At 41.7% G+C, this 18,950-nt stretch overlaps 1 protein-coding gene across 7 annotated transcripts in view; it reads left to right on the top strand.

The window, feature by feature from the left end:
* CLTCL1 (clathrin heavy chain like 1) overlaps nucleotides 1-18,950 on the top strand; it is a 131,745-nt gene that overhangs the window by 65,737 nt on the left and 47,058 nt on the right. For all 7 annotated transcript variants that reach the window (XM_042909892.1, XM_042909889.1, XM_042909890.1 and 4 more), the window contains 8 exons: nucleotides 4,079-4,240; nucleotides 6,597-6,710; nucleotides 11,044-11,217; nucleotides 12,419-12,616; nucleotides 13,636-13,836; nucleotides 13,937-14,089; nucleotides 14,699-14,821; nucleotides 16,146-16,283. In XM_042909892.1, coding sequence (XP_042765826.1) covers nucleotides 4,079-4,240; nucleotides 6,597-6,710; nucleotides 11,044-11,217; nucleotides 12,419-12,616; nucleotides 13,636-13,836; nucleotides 13,937-14,089; nucleotides 14,699-14,821; nucleotides 16,146-16,283 — 1,263 coding nt within the window. The remainder of the gene's footprint in view (nucleotides 1-4,078; nucleotides 4,241-6,596; nucleotides 6,711-11,043; nucleotides 11,218-12,418; nucleotides 12,617-13,635; nucleotides 13,837-13,936; nucleotides 14,090-14,698; nucleotides 14,822-16,145; nucleotides 16,284-18,950) is intronic.

Below are 18,950 nucleotides of genomic sequence, written 5' to 3' on the forward strand. Positions count from 1 at the left end.
TCCTACCAAATACCATATATAAAAATTCAACATGGATCAAAGATCTAATATAAAAGGCAAAACTGTAAACCCTTGAGAAGAAGTCATGGGAAATGTTCATGACTTTGTATTTGACAATGGATTCTTAGGTATACCACCAAAAGCGTAATCAACAAAAGAAAAAATAGGTAAATTGGACTTAATCAAAATTGTCAAGAAAGTGAAAAGACAAACCTACAGAATGGAAGAAAATATTTGTAAATCATATATCTGAGAAGAGTGTAGTATCTGGAAAATATAGAGAACACTTGTAACTCAACAATAAGATGTCCCAATATTAAAATGGGCAAAAAGAGTTCAACAGACATTTATCCAGAGATACACAAATAGCTGACAAGCACACAAAAAGATGTTCAACATCAGTAGTCACTAGGGAATTGCAAATCAAGACCACAGTGAGGTACCACCCATTGGGATGGTTGTAATTTTTTTAATGGGAAATAACAAGTATTGGCAAGGATGTGGAGTATTGGAATCCTTGTACATCAGTAGTGGAAATGTAAAATGATTCAGCTCCTGTAGAATACAGATTGATGGTTCCTCAAAAAATTTAACATAAAGTTACCTTTTGACCTAGCAATTCCACACCTAGGCATGTACCCAGGAAAAATAACGAAAACATGTCCATGCAAAAACATGTCCATACACAGATATTCGTAGCAGCATTATTTGTAATAGCTAAAAGATGAAAACAACCCAAAAGTTCACCACAGGATGAATGGATAAATCAAAATCTATACAGAAATGGAATACCACTCAACCCTAAAAAGGAATGAAGTACTGATACAGGCTACAACATGGATAAACCTTGAAAACCTCACTGAAGTGAAATAAGTCAGACACAAAAGGCCACATATTTTATGATTCCATTTATATGAAATATTTAGGTATCTACAAGACAAAAGATTAGTGGTTGTCAGGGGCTGGGGGGAGGGGAGATGGTCCCTAACTTTTAATATACACAGGGATTTTTTGAATAGTGGAAATATTTTGAAACCATATAGAGGTGGTGGTTGCACAATATTGTGAATGTACTAAGTGTCTCTGAATTGAACTCTTTAAAATGGGTAATTTTATGTTATGTGAATTTAATCTCAATAGTAAGGAGACAGGAGGAGATAGGAGGGTGGATTTTGGCCCACATGCCATTGTTTGCCTACCCCTGTCTAAGCATTTGCAAATACTTCCCTTTGTTAGAGCTTTTCTCTTCACCTTGTGACCTCTTACTCCAGCCTCCGTGTCACTAGGAAGCCTTCCCTGACTCAACAGACTGTGTGAGGTCACAGCATTTCTCTCTATCCTGGCTCATAGTAGTCAGCACCCTGTATTGCTTGCTTCCTTGCTAGAAACTCTTATCATGTGTCCTTAAGGGAAGGGTCTGGGTCATACTTTCCTTTTTTTTTCTTCTTTTTTTTTCCTTTTTTTAACTTTTTAATGTTTATTTTTGAGAGAGAGAGAGAGAGAGTGAGTACAAGCTGGGAAGGAGCAGAGAGAGAGAGGGAGACACAGAATCCAAAGCAGGCTCCAGGCTCTGAGCTATCAGCACAGAGCCCAATGTAGGGCCTGAACCCACAAACCATGAGATCATGACCTGAGCCAAAGTCCAACACTTAACCAACTGAGCCACCCAGGCACCCATATTCACTTTCTTATCCTTAGCCCTTCACATGGTTCCTGGCACAAAAGAAAGCATTTTTGCATTCAATCTTTGTCAGCTACAATCCTCAACATGCCTTTTCCCAAAGCACACATAAAACTCAGCACCCCCATGAGGTAGACTTTACCAGGCAGGAGCCTAAGCCTCAGAAGCAGGTCACAGACCCAAGGCTACACCTGGAGCCTCTGAGTGGGTCCATGAGGACAGGCAGTGCAGGAATCCAGGTCTGTCTTGATCTGAGGTGTTCTCTCTGCTGCTTCTTTTCTTCTTCGCTTTAGTTTAGTCTTCTCTAGCATTGGGACTCAAAGGCATTATCTCTATATCGTCTCCAATCTTCCCACCCTCCCCTGGGAGGGTGAGTCTTATCCTATACTTACTCTCATTTAAAAATTTTCTTGTTCATTCTGTTGTTAGAGTGTACACATTTGTATTTATCTACAAGTTGCTCCCCTACTTCTCCCTCTTCCCAGCCCTTGGCAACCACTGGTCCACTCTGTCTCTGGATATTTCATATATGGAAATCATGATATGTGGCCTTTGTGAGTGGCTTCTTTCACTTTGCATGTTTTCAAGGTTTGTCCATGTTGTAGCATGAATTGGTATTTTGTGTAGTACTTTCACACAAGTCTTCCAGTAGAAAAGTACAAAGGAGGGGCGTCTGGGTGGCTCAGTCGATTAAGCGTCCAAATTCGGCTCAGGTCACGATCTCGCGGTTCGTGAGTTCAAGCCCCACGTCAGGCTCTGTGCTGATGGCTCAGAGCCTGGAGCCTGTTTCAGATTCTGTGTTTCCCTCTCTCTCTGCCCCTCCCCCGTTCATGCTCTCTCTCTGTCTCAAAAATAAATAAACGTTAAAAAAAAATTAAAAAACAAAAGTACAAAGGAAAGGATCTTTAAAAAGAAAAAAGTTGAAGCCTTTGTCCCCCCTCCCTTTTTGCCTTTGTTTCCCTTTTTAAGGAATGGAGGTGGGTGGCAGATACACTAAGGATCTGAATTTTACCCAGATTGCATGGGGCTCATTTGGCTGGGGTGGTTATTTGAATGTTGAGGTCTAAGAGCTTGAGCTGTGGTGCTGTCATGTCTCATTTACTTAGCTTTTTGAGCACTTGACATTGGGTACAAATGTATTGAAATTCTTTGCTAGAAAATGTAAGTTCTAAGTTTTATGAAAGATATTAGCTTTATTGGGTTTTATTAAATACTATTTTTGCTATTTATAAATTTCAGAAAACCCAATTTTCAAAATTAGCCAATAATCTCCTGATTTAATTACTCTTTATACTTTAGAGTTTGTCCTCCCAAGACTTACTTTAATTTTTTTTTTTTTTTTTTGAGAGAGAGAGAGAGAGGCAGAGTGCAAATGGGGGGAGGGGCAGAGAGAGGAAGACACAGGCCCCAGGCTCTGACCTGTCACCACAGAGCCCAACGTGGGGCTCGAACCCATGAACTGCGAGATCATGACCTGAGCCAAAGTGGGAGGCTCAACTGACTGAGCCACCCAGGTGCCCCTCCCAAGACTTACTTTATTTTTTTAAAAATTTTTTTAATGTTTTATTTATTTTTGACAGAAAGACAAAGCATGAGCAGGGGAGGGGCCGAGAGAGAGAGAGGGAGACACAGAATCCGAAGCAGACTCCAGGCTCTGAGCTGGCAGCACAGAGCCCGACACGGGGCTCAAACTCACAGACCGCGAGATCATGACCTGAGCCGAAGTTGGATGCTCAACAGACTAAGCCACCCAGGCGCCCCTCCCAAGACTTACTTTAAAAAATTTTTTTTTAACATTTCATTTATTTTTGAGACAGAGACAGAGCATGAACGGGGGAGGGGCAGAGAGAGAGGGAGACACAGAATCGAAAGCAGGCTCCAGGCTCTGAGCCATCAGCCCAGAGCCCGACGCGGGGCTCGAACTCACGGACCGCGAGATCGTGACCTGAGCCGAAGTTGGAAGCCCAACCGACTGAGCCACCCAGGCGCCCCACCCAAGCCTTACTTTAAATGAATATTTACATGTGTGTGTGTAGAATGTGTGTGTGTGTGTGTGTGTGTGTGTATTTATATATTTATGTATTTATTTACATATACAAACCTTGTATGTGCACTCAAATATACACAAACATACATATATGCATACCTGTGTGTATACACACATTTTGCATTTAACAAATTGGGACCATCTATCTTAGTGTTTTGAAGTCATATTTTTTCCCTGGTGTTTGCAGCCATCTTTACACATCAAATTTAGAGTTATATCATGTCTTTTAATATCTAATAGGCTTATTTTTTATTAGAGAAACTAGGTCAACATGTGAAACTTTCATTTTAGGAACATTTAACAATTTATATCTTCTCTTTTCTCTTTCATTGCAAAATGTCTTTTCTTAGCAAAACCGTGTAGTTGGGGCAATGCAACTCTACTCTGTGGATAGGAAAGTTTCACAACCCATAGAAGGCCATGCCGCTGCTTTTGCAGAGTTCAAGAGTGAAGGGAATGCCAAGCCTGCCACCCTTTTCTGCTTTGCTGTACGTAGTCCCACAGGGGGCAAGGTAAGATCTCCACTTTCTTTTCTCCCTTGGAAAAGTGTCCTGAGTCAGTGTTAAGAGTCTGTACAGTGTAAATTGGTAGCCACTTAGTCAGTGATCCAAAACCAGTTTATAATTGGGAGTGGGGAATAGTCTGCAGGTGCTTCGTATAAATGAAGGCTTTTACAGTATTTAGAACAACTCATCTATTGTACATGTTGGTGGTTTCACAGCCAGTCTTTGTAAAGTCAGTGACGTGAAGTCACCTATCAATTAATTGGTCCCTTTGCCCTAAATATCCTCTTTCACAAAGTCTACTGAGCATGGGCTAGGCACACATGGTTTCTGCTCTCACACAGTAGTCTCATGGAGGCGACAGCTGTGAAAGAACCACTGTATGCTATCCTGATGAAAGGCACAGGTCCTATGTGGTTCTGCCTAGGTGCTGGGGTTGGGGTGGGAGCTGCAAGGAGAAGGCCATGCTCTGGGAGCAAGTTGAGTTTTATTCAGCTCGAGTACATGGCTAGCATCTGTTTGGCAGGAGTGCCATGGGCAGAGCTGTGAGGTCTAAGAGTTCATGATGTCAGTGAGACCTACAATTCCAGGGTTGCATCACTCACTTGGAAAGTGGCCTGAAAACATGGTCCTTATCTCAGTATACTCTTATCATACTTCCTGAACTCATTATTTTGGGTTGGTCACTAGCCCTGAAGTATTCCCCAAAGAAGAAGAGCACTGGATCAGTATGTGGCTTCCTAGACTTCCTCATCTTGAATATGGCTAATTGTCTCTCATGTAATAAATATCATGCCCTCCTTAATTGAGAACCAATAGAAAAATAGGAGTCAGGCAAAAATATCAGCCTACTCTGTCACCTTAGACTGAGGCTTTCTACCTCGTCACAGACAGCCGGGCAGCCACAGTCACCCTTGAAAGAACAGAACCCTTCCTGGCCGAGCTGCCTGTGAAGAAGAGCACAGAACAAGCACCCCTGTAAGACAGGTGTGCCTGCTTATCTCCTGCACTCAGCTGTCAGGAAGGCTGGTCCCCTCAGGGCAGTCTTCATGACAGAGACCCCCACAGCAGCTGTCCCAAAAGCCACCTATATTCTGTGGTTGAATCTCCCCTCCCCTGCCCTAGTGGCAGGTGAGGGTCCCTTCAGTGATTTCCTCAGCCTGTGCCCCTTGCACAGGCCTTCCTTCTAATCCAGCCCAGCTGCACTTATGGCTCTCTAGTCTCATATGGATCCCAGTTTTGTCAGCACTCCAGTCACTTGTTCCTTTCTCACAGGCAGGTACCACTTGTCCATAGTCTCACCCTTCTCTCACCACCTCCCAAAGAAGCCTGGCTTCTTTACCCAGGCCCCCACTTCTGTTGGCAGTGCCACCATCCTTCCCAACTCTTAAGCAAGAAACCAGAGTTCTCAAGCTCCATTCTGTTTGTGTTGCCACTGTCCAGCCTCTAGCAAGTCTCACATCTGTAGCACATGAGTCTCTTGTTACCCATATTTGGGTTAGAGAATAATAGGTCCTCAGACCCACTCCACCCATCAAAAAGAATTTCCCCAAACTACCATCTCTCTTAAAGTGCCCGTATGCTAGGAGTTTCAGTCTCCCTGCATCTTAACTCACAGTGGCCCCTGCTCACTTGCTACATCAGCCCTCCCCTTCTAGCCCATCTCTCTGCTTGCCTCAAGCCTCTTTGGTGTTTCCCTTCTCCCTCTCTGCTAGGCCAAATCCAAACTAAGTGTATACTCATAAGTTTCCTCTACTGGACACCCCCTCCAACCCTCATTGTTTCACGTCTCTGATCCACCTCCACTCATGATTTTTTCCCCAGCCTTTTTCTAGCTGTGGTACCTTTTTATTAGATGAGAGGAACTTGAAGCTGTTCTGATAAAAGCAGGGACAGAACTTGTCCACTGTCATTCTTTCCGATTCTCCAAGGATTTTTATGCCCCCCAGCATAACCTTAAAAAAACTCTCAGGCCTTTGGCACGATCAACTGTCTTGTGAGTTTGGCATTCAGTTACATGATCTTGTCAGTTGATGTGTGTTAGCCTGAGCCCATGTCCAAGAGAGCTTGTTTCATGGGCATTCACACTAATGGCCAGAGAGGGGGCAAGTGACTCAGCCAACATGCTAGAACTAAACTTTGCTCAGGTTTCCTGGCATTGGTTTTTCCTATTGTCCTTGGTAGCGGGCAGTAGGTTAGTGAATAGCATGAGCACTCCAACCAAGAGATTTTCTTGTCTTGTTTGAATGTAACTTTTATCATTAGTCTTACAGAGCATGGACTATGGCTGTACTTAACTGTATATTAGTTAGCATTAGTCTGCCACCAATATGTTTCCTTGGATTGACCTAAATCTCTTATCTAGTTGCACATAATCGAAGTCGGACAGCCTGCAGCAGGAAACCAGCCTTTTGTAAAGAAAGCTGTGGATGTGTTTTTCCCTCCAGAGGCTCAGACTGATTTCCCAGTGGCTATGCAGGTATGAATGTGCTGCCTGCCACATGAGTTAGAACAAATCACAGATCTTGGGTGGAGGGGAACAGCAGATAGCAGGTTCCTGTGCTTCAGAAGAATCCCAAATAGATACATTAGAACACAGAGAAGATAATGTCAGTGTTCATGTTTTAACTCATGCTGCCTTAACAACAGTCTGGAAAGGAGCACTCTTTTCTACAAACAGGACTTTGTCCGACACATACCGACGTCCCAGACCTTTCCCTTTTTATTATGAAAGATTAAATGTTCACTGTAGTACCAAAATATAAAGAAGAAAACAGTCTTCTCTAGCTGAACCAATTGGCTGTAAAATATATCAAAGATTTCACTATTGGGGCGCCTGGGTGGCTTGGTCGGTTGGGCGGCCGACTTCGGCTCAGGTCATGATCTCGCGGTCCGTGAGTTCGAGCCCCGCATCGGGCTCTGGGCTGACAGTTCAGAGCCTGGAGCCTGTTTCGGATTCTGTGTCTCCCTCTCCCTCTGCCCCTCCCCTATTCATGCTCTGTCTCTCTCTGTCTCAAAGATAAATAAACATTAAAAAAAAATTAAAAAAAAAAAAGATTTCACTATTTATTATATTTAAAAAGTTAGACACATCTTTTCTGAACAAAATTGGAATCACATTATATATGTAAGATCATACAGTCTACCCCCCCCCCCATTTTTACTCAGTACATCGTAGACATTTCTATAAGGTATGCCATTCTTTGTTAATATCTTGGGAAGTAAACATTTATTTTTAGGGATGTAGTATAATTGTAGGATAGTTTAGTTATTTGCTTTTTTCTGTTCTCAAATATTTGACAATACTTAATGATGCTTTCTTTTTTAATTTTTTAATATTTTTTAAGCTAGATTTCTAGAAATAGTATGTGATCAAATGCAGTTTTTTTCCCACAAAGTGAAATTGGCCTTTTCTCTATCTTACAAAAATACATATTGTCCATTAATTTCCAATAATATCAATAAACATAATAGTAGAATTAAATATCCACTGAAATCCTACCCCACTGATAACTGTGACTGCCCCCTTTGGAAGTATCTTTGTATGCATGCATTTACAAACATATACGCAAATAGAGTCTTATGAAATGGCTTGGCACTGGCCTTGGGCTTTATGACCTTTTCTCACTATGTTGCAGACCAACACCACTCCAATAAAATGCATATAATATTTTAATGTCTATATTATCTTTTCTGTAGATGTGCCCTAATTGATTTAGACAATCCCCCATTGGGTATTTATAGTGAATGCTTCTAGGAGCATTATTGTCCATATATCTTTGTGCATCAGGCCAAGGATAAACTGCCACATGTGAAATTGCTGCGTCAGGGGCATGTGTACAACCACACTGGCTAGTTCCTACTCCTGCCACCACCTCCCTGATAGCTGGACAGTGTCCAATGAGCTTCATGTCCTTCCTGTGGTTAATGTTGAGGTGGAATGAGTTTACCACTCATATGCATCTTGTTAATTACCTCTTCCTGATCTTGGCAGTTTTTCTCTTGGGGGTCTTTATCTTACTTGTAAGAACTCTGTAGTTTTTGGATACTAATGCCTGATGTATTTCAAATAAATATTTTTTCATAGTCATAACAGAAGTTTATTTGGGTGTGTTCCACCTTGTAGAAGTTTTGCATTTTTATGTGGCTTTGGTGTCATGTTTTAAAAAGAATTCTACACCCCAAGGTGAAGAAAATATTCACCATATTTTCTTCTATTACTTTCTTAGTTTTATTTGCTTTTTAAAAAATTATTTTTAATGTTTATTTTTGAGAGACAGGGACAGAGTGTGAGTGGGGTTGGGGCAGAGAGTGATGGAGACACAGAATCCGGAGCAGGCTCCAGGCTCTGAGCTGTAAGCACAGAGCCCAACATGGGGTTCAAACTCACAGACTGCCAGATCATGACCTGAGGCAAAGTTGGATGCTTAACCGACTGAGCCACCCAGGAACCCCAGTTTTATTTGCTTGTTATGTAAAAATCTTTGACTCATCTGGGATTTACATTGATAAAGAACAGGATGGAGAGCCAATTCTTTACCCTCATCCTGTATCCCAGTATAGCCAGCTGGTTATATTAACATTGTGATATGAAATACCTACTCATTCATGTTAAATTCTTATATGTTTGATTCTACTTCAAGATTCTCAGTTCTGTTTGTTTTTATTTCTTCCTATGCTAGTACCCCACTTTATTTTTTGCTACCATACTTTGATTTTTTAAATTTTTTTAATGTTTATTTATTATTGAGAGACACAGAGAGACACTACATGAGCATGGGAGGGGCAGAGAGAGTAGGAGACACAGAATCCAAAGCAGGCTCCAGGTTCTGAGCTGTCAGCACACAGCCCAACGTGGGGCTCGAACTCACAAACTGCGAGATCATGACCTGAGCTGAAGTTGGACGCTCAACTGACTGAGCCACCCAGGCACCCCTACCATACTTTAAAATTACTATAACTTTGAGGGGTGCCTGGATGGCTTGGTTGGCTAAGCCTCCAACTTCATCTCAGGTCATGATCTCATGGTTTGTGGGTTCAGGCCTATGTCAGGCTCTGTGCTGACAGCTCAGAGCCTGGAGCCAGCTTCAGATTCTGTGTCTCCCTCTCTCTGCCCTTCTCCCTCTCACTCTCTGTCTCTCTCTCTCAAAAGTGAATAAACATTAAAAAAAATAATAGAGTAAAATAATAAAATAAAGTAACATAATGATAGGTTTGGGGCGCCTGGCTGGCTCAGTTGCTGGCTGTGACTCTTGATCTTGCAGTGGAGATCTTTAAATTAAAAAAAAAAATTTTTATGTTTATTTATTTTTGAGAGAGAGAGACAGAGTGTGAGCAGCAAGTGGTAGAGAGAGAGGAAGACACAGAATCTGAAGCAGGCTCCAGGCTCTGAGCTGTCAGCACAGAGCCCAACATGGAGCTCGAACTCATGAACCACAAGATCATGACCTGAGCTGAAGTTGGATGCTTAACCAATTGAGCCACTCAGGTGCCCCGAGATCTTTTAATTTTTAAAATAAACAAACAAATAAAATTACTCTAGGTTTCATAATAATTTTTTTTTTTTAGAGAGAGAGAGAGAGAACGATAGCACAAGCAGAGGAGCAAGGGGGAGCAGAGGGGCAGAGGGAGGGAGCAAGAGGGAGAGAGAAAGAGAGAGAAAGAGAATCCCAAGCAGGGGTCACACTCAGTGTGGAGCCCAGTGGGGCACTTGATCTAACGACTGCAAGACCATGACCTGAGCCAAAATCAAGAGTCAGATGCTTAACCAACTGAACCACCCAGGCACCCCTATAATAACTTTTTTGTTAACATTTATTTTTTTTGGGGAGAGAGAGAGAGCGAGTGAGCAAGTGTGCAAGTGGGGGAGGGGCAGAGAGAGAGGGAGACACAGAATCCTTAGCAGGCTCCAGGCTCTGAGCTGTCAGCACAGAGCCCAATATGGGGCTTGAACTCACGAGCTGTGAGATCATGAGCTGAAGTTGGATGCCTAACCAACTGAGCCACACAGGCAGCCCCCTTATAATAACTTTTTAAAGTTTATTTTGTTTTTAGTAATCTCTATACCCCACATGGGGCTTGAACTCATGAACTAGAGCCCTGAGATCAAGAGTCACATGTTTTTCCAACTGAGCCAGCCAGGCGCCCCATACAATAATTTAATTTGGCAAGTTAATCAGTCTTTCTCCCACCCCTTCAGAATTTCTCATGTGTTAAATCTTCTGTAGGAGTTAATACAACTTGGCAAAGGTCAAAGGTTACTAAATGGTGGTGGAGGGCAAGCTGAAATGTGAACACAGTGTATGAGGTCTTTTCCCAGAACTTTCCCCTGATTTTATGAACTTGCAGCTTCTTCTAAAAGGATTTGGTAAGGAAGTAAGGAGAGGATAGTTATACCTGAAAGATAAATGAATAGCCTAATTTATTGGACCTTCATTTGAGAAGAGTTGGCCAAAGTATTGGCTTTAAAACTATTCTCAAGTGAATAAACTGAGGGTTGATGGGGGGTGGGAGGGAGGGAAAAGTGGTTGATGGGCATTGAGGAGGGCACCTGTTGCGATGAGCACTGGATGTTGTATGAAAACCAATTTGAAAATAAATTTCGTATTAAAAAAATAAAATAAAAAAAGATAAAACTATTCTCAAGTGGGTAGGACTTGACTGGAATCAACTTGGGATCTACATCTCAGCAGCATAATGCTCCCCACCAATAGTAAGTGATCTCTTGGGCTTAATAACTCAAGATCTTTCATCATTTGTGAGCTCTTTTGCCCTATTTGGCTTCTTTCTATCTGTTCTGTATCTTCCTATAGATTGGAGCTAAACATGGTGTTATTTACTTGATCACGAAATATGGCTATCTTCACATGTATGACATAGAGTCTGGCGTGTGCATCTACATGAACCGTATCAGTGCTGACACGATATTTGTCACTGCTCCACATGAATCTACTTCTGGAATTATTGGTGTCAACAAAAAGGGACAGGTATGGAACTTGGAGGGTTCATCTCCTACCGTTTCCATTCACTAGGGACTAGAGCTTAACTTTTACTCCTCCAAGACAGTGGTCAAGTATAGTTACCTCCTGTTATTCAACTTATACCCATGTCTCCCTTCTACTTCTTGCCATTACTTTATATCACTCCTAACACAGGATCGATTCTGAGAAGAGAGTAGCTCCCTTACTGCATGAAGCTTCTCTCAGTGAAGCAGCAGTTCTGATACACACCAGGCCAGACACATACTGACTGGGGAGGGTTGAAAAGCAAGTACTATGCTACCTAAATTACCTCTCTCAACTAAAGTTAAATTTTTTTTAATGTTTGTTTTATTTTTGACAGAGAGAGAGAGAGAGAGAGACAGCATGAGTGGGGGAGGGGCAGAGAGAGAGGGAGATACAGAATCTGAAACAGGCTCCAGGCTCCAAGCTGTCAGCAGAGTCCAACATGGGGCTTGAACTCACAGACAGCGAGATCATGACCTGAGCCGAGGTTGGATGCTCAACTGACTGAACCACCCAGGCACCCCTCTCAACTAAAGTTAAAAAAAAAACAGTAGAAGAAAATCTGTGCTTTTTTTTTTTATTTTTTTTATTTTTAGTGTTTATTTGAGGGAGAGAGACAGAGTACGAGCAGGGGAGGGGCAGAGAGAGAGGGAGACACAGAATCTGAAGCAGGCTCCAGACTCTGAGCTGTCAGCACAGAGCTGGATACGGGCTCAAACTCACAAACCACGAGATCATGACCTGAGCCAAAGTCAAAAACGCTCAACTGACCAAGCCACCCAGGCGCCCTGAAAATCTGTGCTTTAAAGAAAAGAACATTTAAGAAGAAAAACTGTCGGTTCCACACCCCCAAATAGGTCATTTTGGCAGAGTGATCATCTTGAACACATCACTGGTCAATGTCCATGCAACTTTATTTTTTTTCTCACCTGGTATTTTTATAGTCTTTTAAAATAACTACATGGAATCCCATGCTGTGTCTCTACCATGATATTCTGTTGTGTTGCCATTAGGTGTTTGGCTCCTGTGCATTCTGTCACTGTTAGAGCCAACATTCTAGGCATACTCAGCCTGAGCTTTAGAATTTTGCTGATACTGCGGTACCTGAGAGCAGGATGTAGTAGTATGTGTATATGGAGCACTTTTCTAGGCTAGGCCAGTCTCACTTGTTGGGTCTTTATAGGTGCTGTCAGTTTGTGTCGAGGAAGATAACATTGTGAATTATGCAACCAGTGTGCTTCAAAATCCAGACCTTGGTCTGCGCTTGGCCATTCGTAGTAACTTGGCTGGGGCGGAGGAGTTATTCGTGAGAAAATTCACTACCCTCTTTGCACAGGGGAGCTATGCTGAAGCCGCCAAAGTAGCAGCATCTGCACCAAAGGTAATGGCCCTACAGCACTGTGTACCAATCTGAGAGTGAAATAAATTATAAAAGCATTCCACTACTGATGTTGGAGTGTGTTGCTGTTTTGTTAGTTGTTTTAGCTTTAAAATTTGTGCCAATGGCATGACAACAATGAGAAATCAACAAAAAGCACAATCCTGCTGCAACAACATTTTTTTATTCTCTTCCAGTTCTCATCTACGTACATACATACATATTTCTCATGCAGCTTCTTAGCTTAGGAAATACAGAACTGTATTATACATCAAGTAGTTGTACCCTGTTTTATTTAGTCATATTCTGCTCTCGACTTTCTCTGCTCATCTAGAGTGTAACAGTACTGCTTAGGGCATTTTTTTCTGTTTATTTCATTAGGATAAATTGTCCGAGGCCTAGATCTGCTCCTAAGTAAATAAAGGGTTTTGAGTTGCTTTTCATTGAAACGATTTCTTCTTTCAAGGGATACTTATGAATAAAACATTTCTAGTCTTCACGCATGACTTTTGAGTATTTTGAATTAGAACATAATAATGGTAGAACTTCACTATTGCCAGGCTGATTTAAAAGCCTAATTCTCACTGCAGCATGCTAGGGAGGAAGTTTCTTCCTAGAAGTCACCTGTGAGACTGAGACTCGCTGTGCTTGTGGTTTTTGCTGAAGGTGGAAGCCATTGCCTTGGTAGAGAACTTTCTGTCCCTGACAATTCTGTGTGGAATTTCCATCGGCAATTTTTTTTTTAATATTTATTTATTTTTGAGAGAGAGAGCGAGAGACTGTGGGTGAGTGGGGGAGGGGCAGAAAGAGAGGGAGACACAGAATCCGAAGCAGGCTCCAGGCTCCAAGCTGTCAACACAGAGCCTGACATGGGGCTCAAACCCACAAACTGTGAAGTTGGCTTCTGAACCAACTGAGCCACCCAGGCACCCCAGCGATTTTTTTTTTTTTAATACAAGCGAATTAAGTAAAGGGACAGCCTTTGAGTACAGCATAACAACCTACATTTCCATTTGTCATAGGGAGTCCTGCGTACCAGTGACACAGTTCGGAAGTTCCAAAGTATTCCCGCCCAGCCTGGGCAGGCCTCTCCTTTGCTCCAGTACTTTGGAATCCTCCTTGACCAGGGTCAGCTCAATAAACTTGAATCCTTAGAACTTTGCCGTCCAGTGCTTCAGCAGGGTCGCAAGCAACTCTTAGAAAAGTGGCTGAAAGAAGATAAGGTACAAACACTTATGAAATCACAGCCCTCAGCACAGTTATTAAACTAGATCACAGGTTCCTCTGGTCCTAATCTTGCCCTCTCTCTTTGGCACACCGCAGCTGGAGTGTTCAGAAGAACTTGGAGATTTGGTTAAAACTGCTGACCCTACACTTGCTCTGAGTGTGTATCTTCGGGCAAATGTGCCGAGCAAGGTTATCCAGTGTTTTGCAGAAACAGGCCAATTCCAGAAAATTGTCCTCTATGCCAAAAAGGTAATACATGCCTAACCATTAGCATTTCACAGATAATGAATTTGTGGTAGGTGGTTGCTGATTCTGAAGTTTATAAAATACCCTTCCTTCTCTGGAAGTGCTTTGGTATGAGTTGTCAGTGTTGCTGCTAGCATCTGTCATTCGGTGATAATGATTCTCTTCTCTTCAGTTTTTTATTTTCCTGTCTTATTTTTACAGTCCTTCCAGTTCCCTTCCACTTGGGGATTTTCCTGTAATTTTTTTCTTTTTCTCCCTTCTCCCTCGTGCCCCTCAGCACCGTCTGTGTGTTAAATCCATGTTTTAGCGGGCTTCCACTGCAGCTTGTGCCCAAAGCTCACTGGACGACGTGCTGGGTTTCGTCAGAGCTTGCACACTGGTTTGGATGACTTCTTTATGGTCCAGGCTGTTTGTGTAGTTGATTGTGTCTCTGCATACATGGCAGCGCCTTGAAGTGGATGTTGTATTTGGCAGAGATCCTGCACATACGCATGCTAATATTGCTCCTCATTTCTTTGTAAACACAGGTTTAAAACAAAGGATGGGAGCTTTTTTTTTTAAATACTCAAGGTGTTTTGTTTATTTTTTTGATGGGTGTTACCTTGCCTCTAGGTTGGCTATACCCCAGACTGGATCTTTTTACTGAGGAGTGTGATGAGAATCAGCCCAGACCAGGGCCTGCAGTTTTCTCAAATGCTAGTGCGAGATGAGGAGCCATTGGCCAATATTGACCAGGTGAGCATGAGTTGTTTGGGATAGCTTTTTATGGCTTTGTATAATTGTCAATAAGATTCCTTTTTATTTGTTTTTCTCTTACCAGTGTCTTCCAGTCTAAAAAAATCTGATGTATTTTGTCTTCTATTCTTTTATTATTTGAATACTGTCACTTACCTTTGTTTTGAAGTATTTTAGAGGATTCATCTGTCAGGTTGTGAGAATGTTATTTCTTTTGTGTGGTGGTTGGTGGTGGGGAGTGAGGATGTCATTTTAAAACGGTAGCCCCACTTCATTATCCTCTGCTGACTAAGGCCACCTGAACTCTCTCTGTGTACTGGTTACGGTAAGTGCTCTCAGGTCTGTAGACTTTCATCCTGTGGGTGTTTGGCTCATCTGGAGTTAGGTGAACATGAGACCATTATTTTAGCATAACACACTTAGTGTGTAGACATAAACACATGTCAAGTTACCTTCAGTAAACTGGGTAAAATGGGCTCTGGGTAATACAAAGAGAGATGTAACAAAGGTTGAAGCAAGGCAAAACCAACAGCTTGTATAGATGTAAGTGCATTCATACTGGGTTGATACATAGTGGAATTTGCAGGTAGTTTGGAGATCATGTTGAAAGGGTTTGAGCCAAATTTACATAGATACCAAGGGGAAAGAAGACTCCAGATTACATCTGGTTTATATTTCATATTTCTAAAGTATTTTTAATATAAACTTTCTCCTGTACTTTAAATATGGAAACAGTTACACAATCAGTAACTTCATTACCTATATATCACTTCTTACTAAGTCTTATTCTTTAACTTCTATTTAACTTTAATGATCGATGTCTAAGTCAGTGTTTGCAGTTTCCTAACTGTGCCTGAATAATGAGAGTATAAGGGCTAGACACCAGGTATTGACTGCCTCTAGGATTTGATTAAGTAACAGATTGTTAAGATTGCTTGAGTCCCTTCAAAGTACTTCCTTTGATTTACTTGAATAAAAATGCCCTGTTGGTGAGGATGATATGGGTGATAATAATTTCACAAAATTACCTAGAAAGTAATGGCTATGAATTACTTGAATTTTGATAATGAGAAAATGCAGGACAACTGGCTGGCTCAGTCAGCAGAGCATGCGACTCCTGATCTCGGGGTTGTGAGTTTGAGCCCCACATTGGGTGTAGAGATTACTAAAAAACTAAAATAAAAACTAAAAAAAAAAAGAGAGAAAATGCAAGGGAAGGAACTAATGGTTGAATTTCTAAATGAGATTCAATTTCAGGAGCTATCTGAATAGGAAAATAAAATAGTTTCCTTTGGATCAATATGTGGCTTTCAATCTGTTTCAGATTGTAGACGTTTTCATGGAAAACAGTTTAATTCAGCAGTGTACCTCCTTCTTGTTGGATGCCTTGAAAAATAATCGCCCAGCTGAGGGGCACCTCCAGACGCGCCTTTTGGAGATGAACCTGATTCACGCACCCCAGGCAAGTGACATTTCTAGGCTCTAACCATAGGACAGAGCACCTGTTTTACTTCTCTGTGGGACTTGCACACCTAAACACAGTGGCTTTGGGCTGGGATGTGCTCATGCCTCAGGGGGCACTCTCCAAGACTTTCCTGCAAGAAAGTTCTAGAATCCATGGTGCAAAACTTTCATAGAGACTTTTGCACCTGGGACATCTTTTCTTTTCGTTTTTCTTTTCTTCATTGTGGTAAAGTGCACATAACAAAATTTACCATTTTAGCCATTTTTTTGAAGTTTTTTTAAAATGTTTATTTATTTTGAGAGAGCGAGAGAGTGAGCACATGAGCAGAAGAGAGAATCCCAAGCAGGTTCCACACTATCAGCTCAGAGCCTGACGTGGGACTTGATCCCACTAACTGTGAGATCATGACCTGAGCCAAAATCAAGAGTCAGATGCTTAACCAACTGAGCCACCCAGGGACCCCTACCATTTTAGCCATTTTTAAGTGCATGATTTAGTGGCCTTAAGTACATTCACAGTATTGCGCAACCATTACCACTGTATATTTCCAGAACTTTTTATAATCATGAACAGAAAATCTGTATCCATTAAGCAGTAACTCCCCATTCCCTCCCCCAGCCCTTGGTAACTCCTGTTTCGCTTACTGTTTCTATGAATTTGCCTATTTTAGATACTTCATATAAGTAGAATCATATGATATTTGTCCTTTTTTCTGGCTTGTTCACTTAGTATATTGTCTTCAGGATTCATCCATGTTGTGACATACATCAGAATTTCATTCCTTTTTATGTCTGAATAATATTCCATCATATGTGTATGCCACATTTTCTGTACCTGTTTATTTGTTGATGACACTGGGTTGCTTTCACCCTGTAACTGTTGCAGATAGAGCTGCTAGGAGTATTGGTGTACAGGTATCAGTTTGAGTTCCTGTGTTCAGCTCTTTGGGGCATACATCCAGAAGTGGAATTGCCAAATTATATGGTAATTCTGTATGTAACTTGTTGCAGTACCACCATACTATATTTCAAGCATTACACCATTTTATATTCCCACCACAGTATATGAGTATTCCAATTTCTTCATATCCTTGCCAACACTTGTTATTTTCTGTGTATGTTTAAAAAATAATAATATCTAGGGGCACCTAGGTGGCTCAGTAGGTTTAGCATCTGACTTCAGCTCAGGTCATTATCTCATGGTTCATGGGTTTGAGCCCCATGTTGGGCTCTCTGCTGACAGCTCAGAGCCTGAAGCCTGCTTTAGATTCTGTGTCTCCCTTTCTGCCCCTTCCCTGCTCATGCTCTGTCTCTCTCTCTCAAAAATAAATAAACATTAAAAAAATAATAATAATAGCTATATGGGGCACCTGGGTGGCTCAGTCAGTTAAGCATCTAACTTTGGCTCAGGTCATGATCTCGTGGCTTGAGAGTTCAAGCCCCACATCAGGCTCTCTGTTGTCAGCGCAGAGCCAGCTTTAGATCATCTGTCCCCCTCCCTCTGCCCCTCCTCCAGTCTAGCTCTTTCTCTCTCTCAAAAATAAATAAGTTGGAAAAAAATAGCTATCCTAAATGAGTGTGAAGTGGTATCTCATTGTGGCAGTGCATTTCTTGACCTGAAAATTGGCGGGAGGGCTGTGATTTAAATCACATGTATATGCCTTTTCTTTTTTTGGTTAATTTTGGATATGTATGCAGGAAAGGAGTTTGAAAAATTCACATCAAGCTGTTAACCACAGTTGTCTGAGTGGACAGGATTGTCATTCACTTTGTTCTTTACTCACTTGTCTTCCGATTTCTTTTTGTTTATAATCATATATTGTTTTTTGATTAGGAAACAATAATTGTTAATTATATTGTTCTGTGATTTCAGGTTATTCAAATCCACAAGTTAGCTGCTGTTCTGTGGGTCATATCCCACCTCTAGGAAACAAAAGTGTTATTAATTTGCTGTTTGCTGTTCTGTTGAACTCTTATGACCAGATGATTATGTGTGATGATAGTTTTTAATAAATGAGCTTGGAAAGGGGTGCCTGGGTGGCTCAGTTGGTTAAGTGTCTGACTCTTTTTTTTTTTTTAATGTTTTTGTTTATTTTTGAAGGAGAGAGAGACAGAGCATGAGCGGGGGAGGAGCAGAGAAAGAGGGAGACCTAGAATTTGAAGCAGACTCTAGGCTCTAAGCTGTCAGCACAGAGCCCAATGTGGGGCTCAAACTCACAAACTGTGAGATCATGACTTGAACCGAAGTCGGATGCTTAACCGACTGAGCCACCCAGGCACCCCAACTGTCTGACTCTTGATTTCAGCTCAGGTTATGATCTCATGGTGAGTTCGAGCCCCCCATTGGGCTCTGCGCTGGAGCACAAAGCTTGCTTGGGATTTCCTCTCTCTCTTCTCTCAAGATAAATAAACTTTAATTAATTAATTAGCAAGCTTTGAAACAGAAACTAAGCACCATTCAGGAACTGAGCAGATAGACCCTAAGAAGAGCCCAAACCCTAAAGAGGGGTAGGCTAAATGGGCACAATGCCCAAAACATTGGGGCAGTTCTCTCTGGATCTCAGAGGCTGGATGATATTTTCTTTCTTGGCCCTTCTGTGTTTTTTGAGTTCTCTAAACTGCACTATTACTATAATAAGGGGGAACCTTTTTTAAAAAAGAGGAT

Source organism: Panthera leo, chromosome D3 (genome assembly GCF_018350215.1).
Source record: "Panthera leo isolate Ple1 chromosome D3, P.leo_Ple1_pat1.1, whole genome shotgun sequence".
In the NCBI taxonomy this organism is placed as follows: Eukaryota; Metazoa; Chordata; class Mammalia; order Carnivora; family Felidae; genus Panthera; species Panthera leo.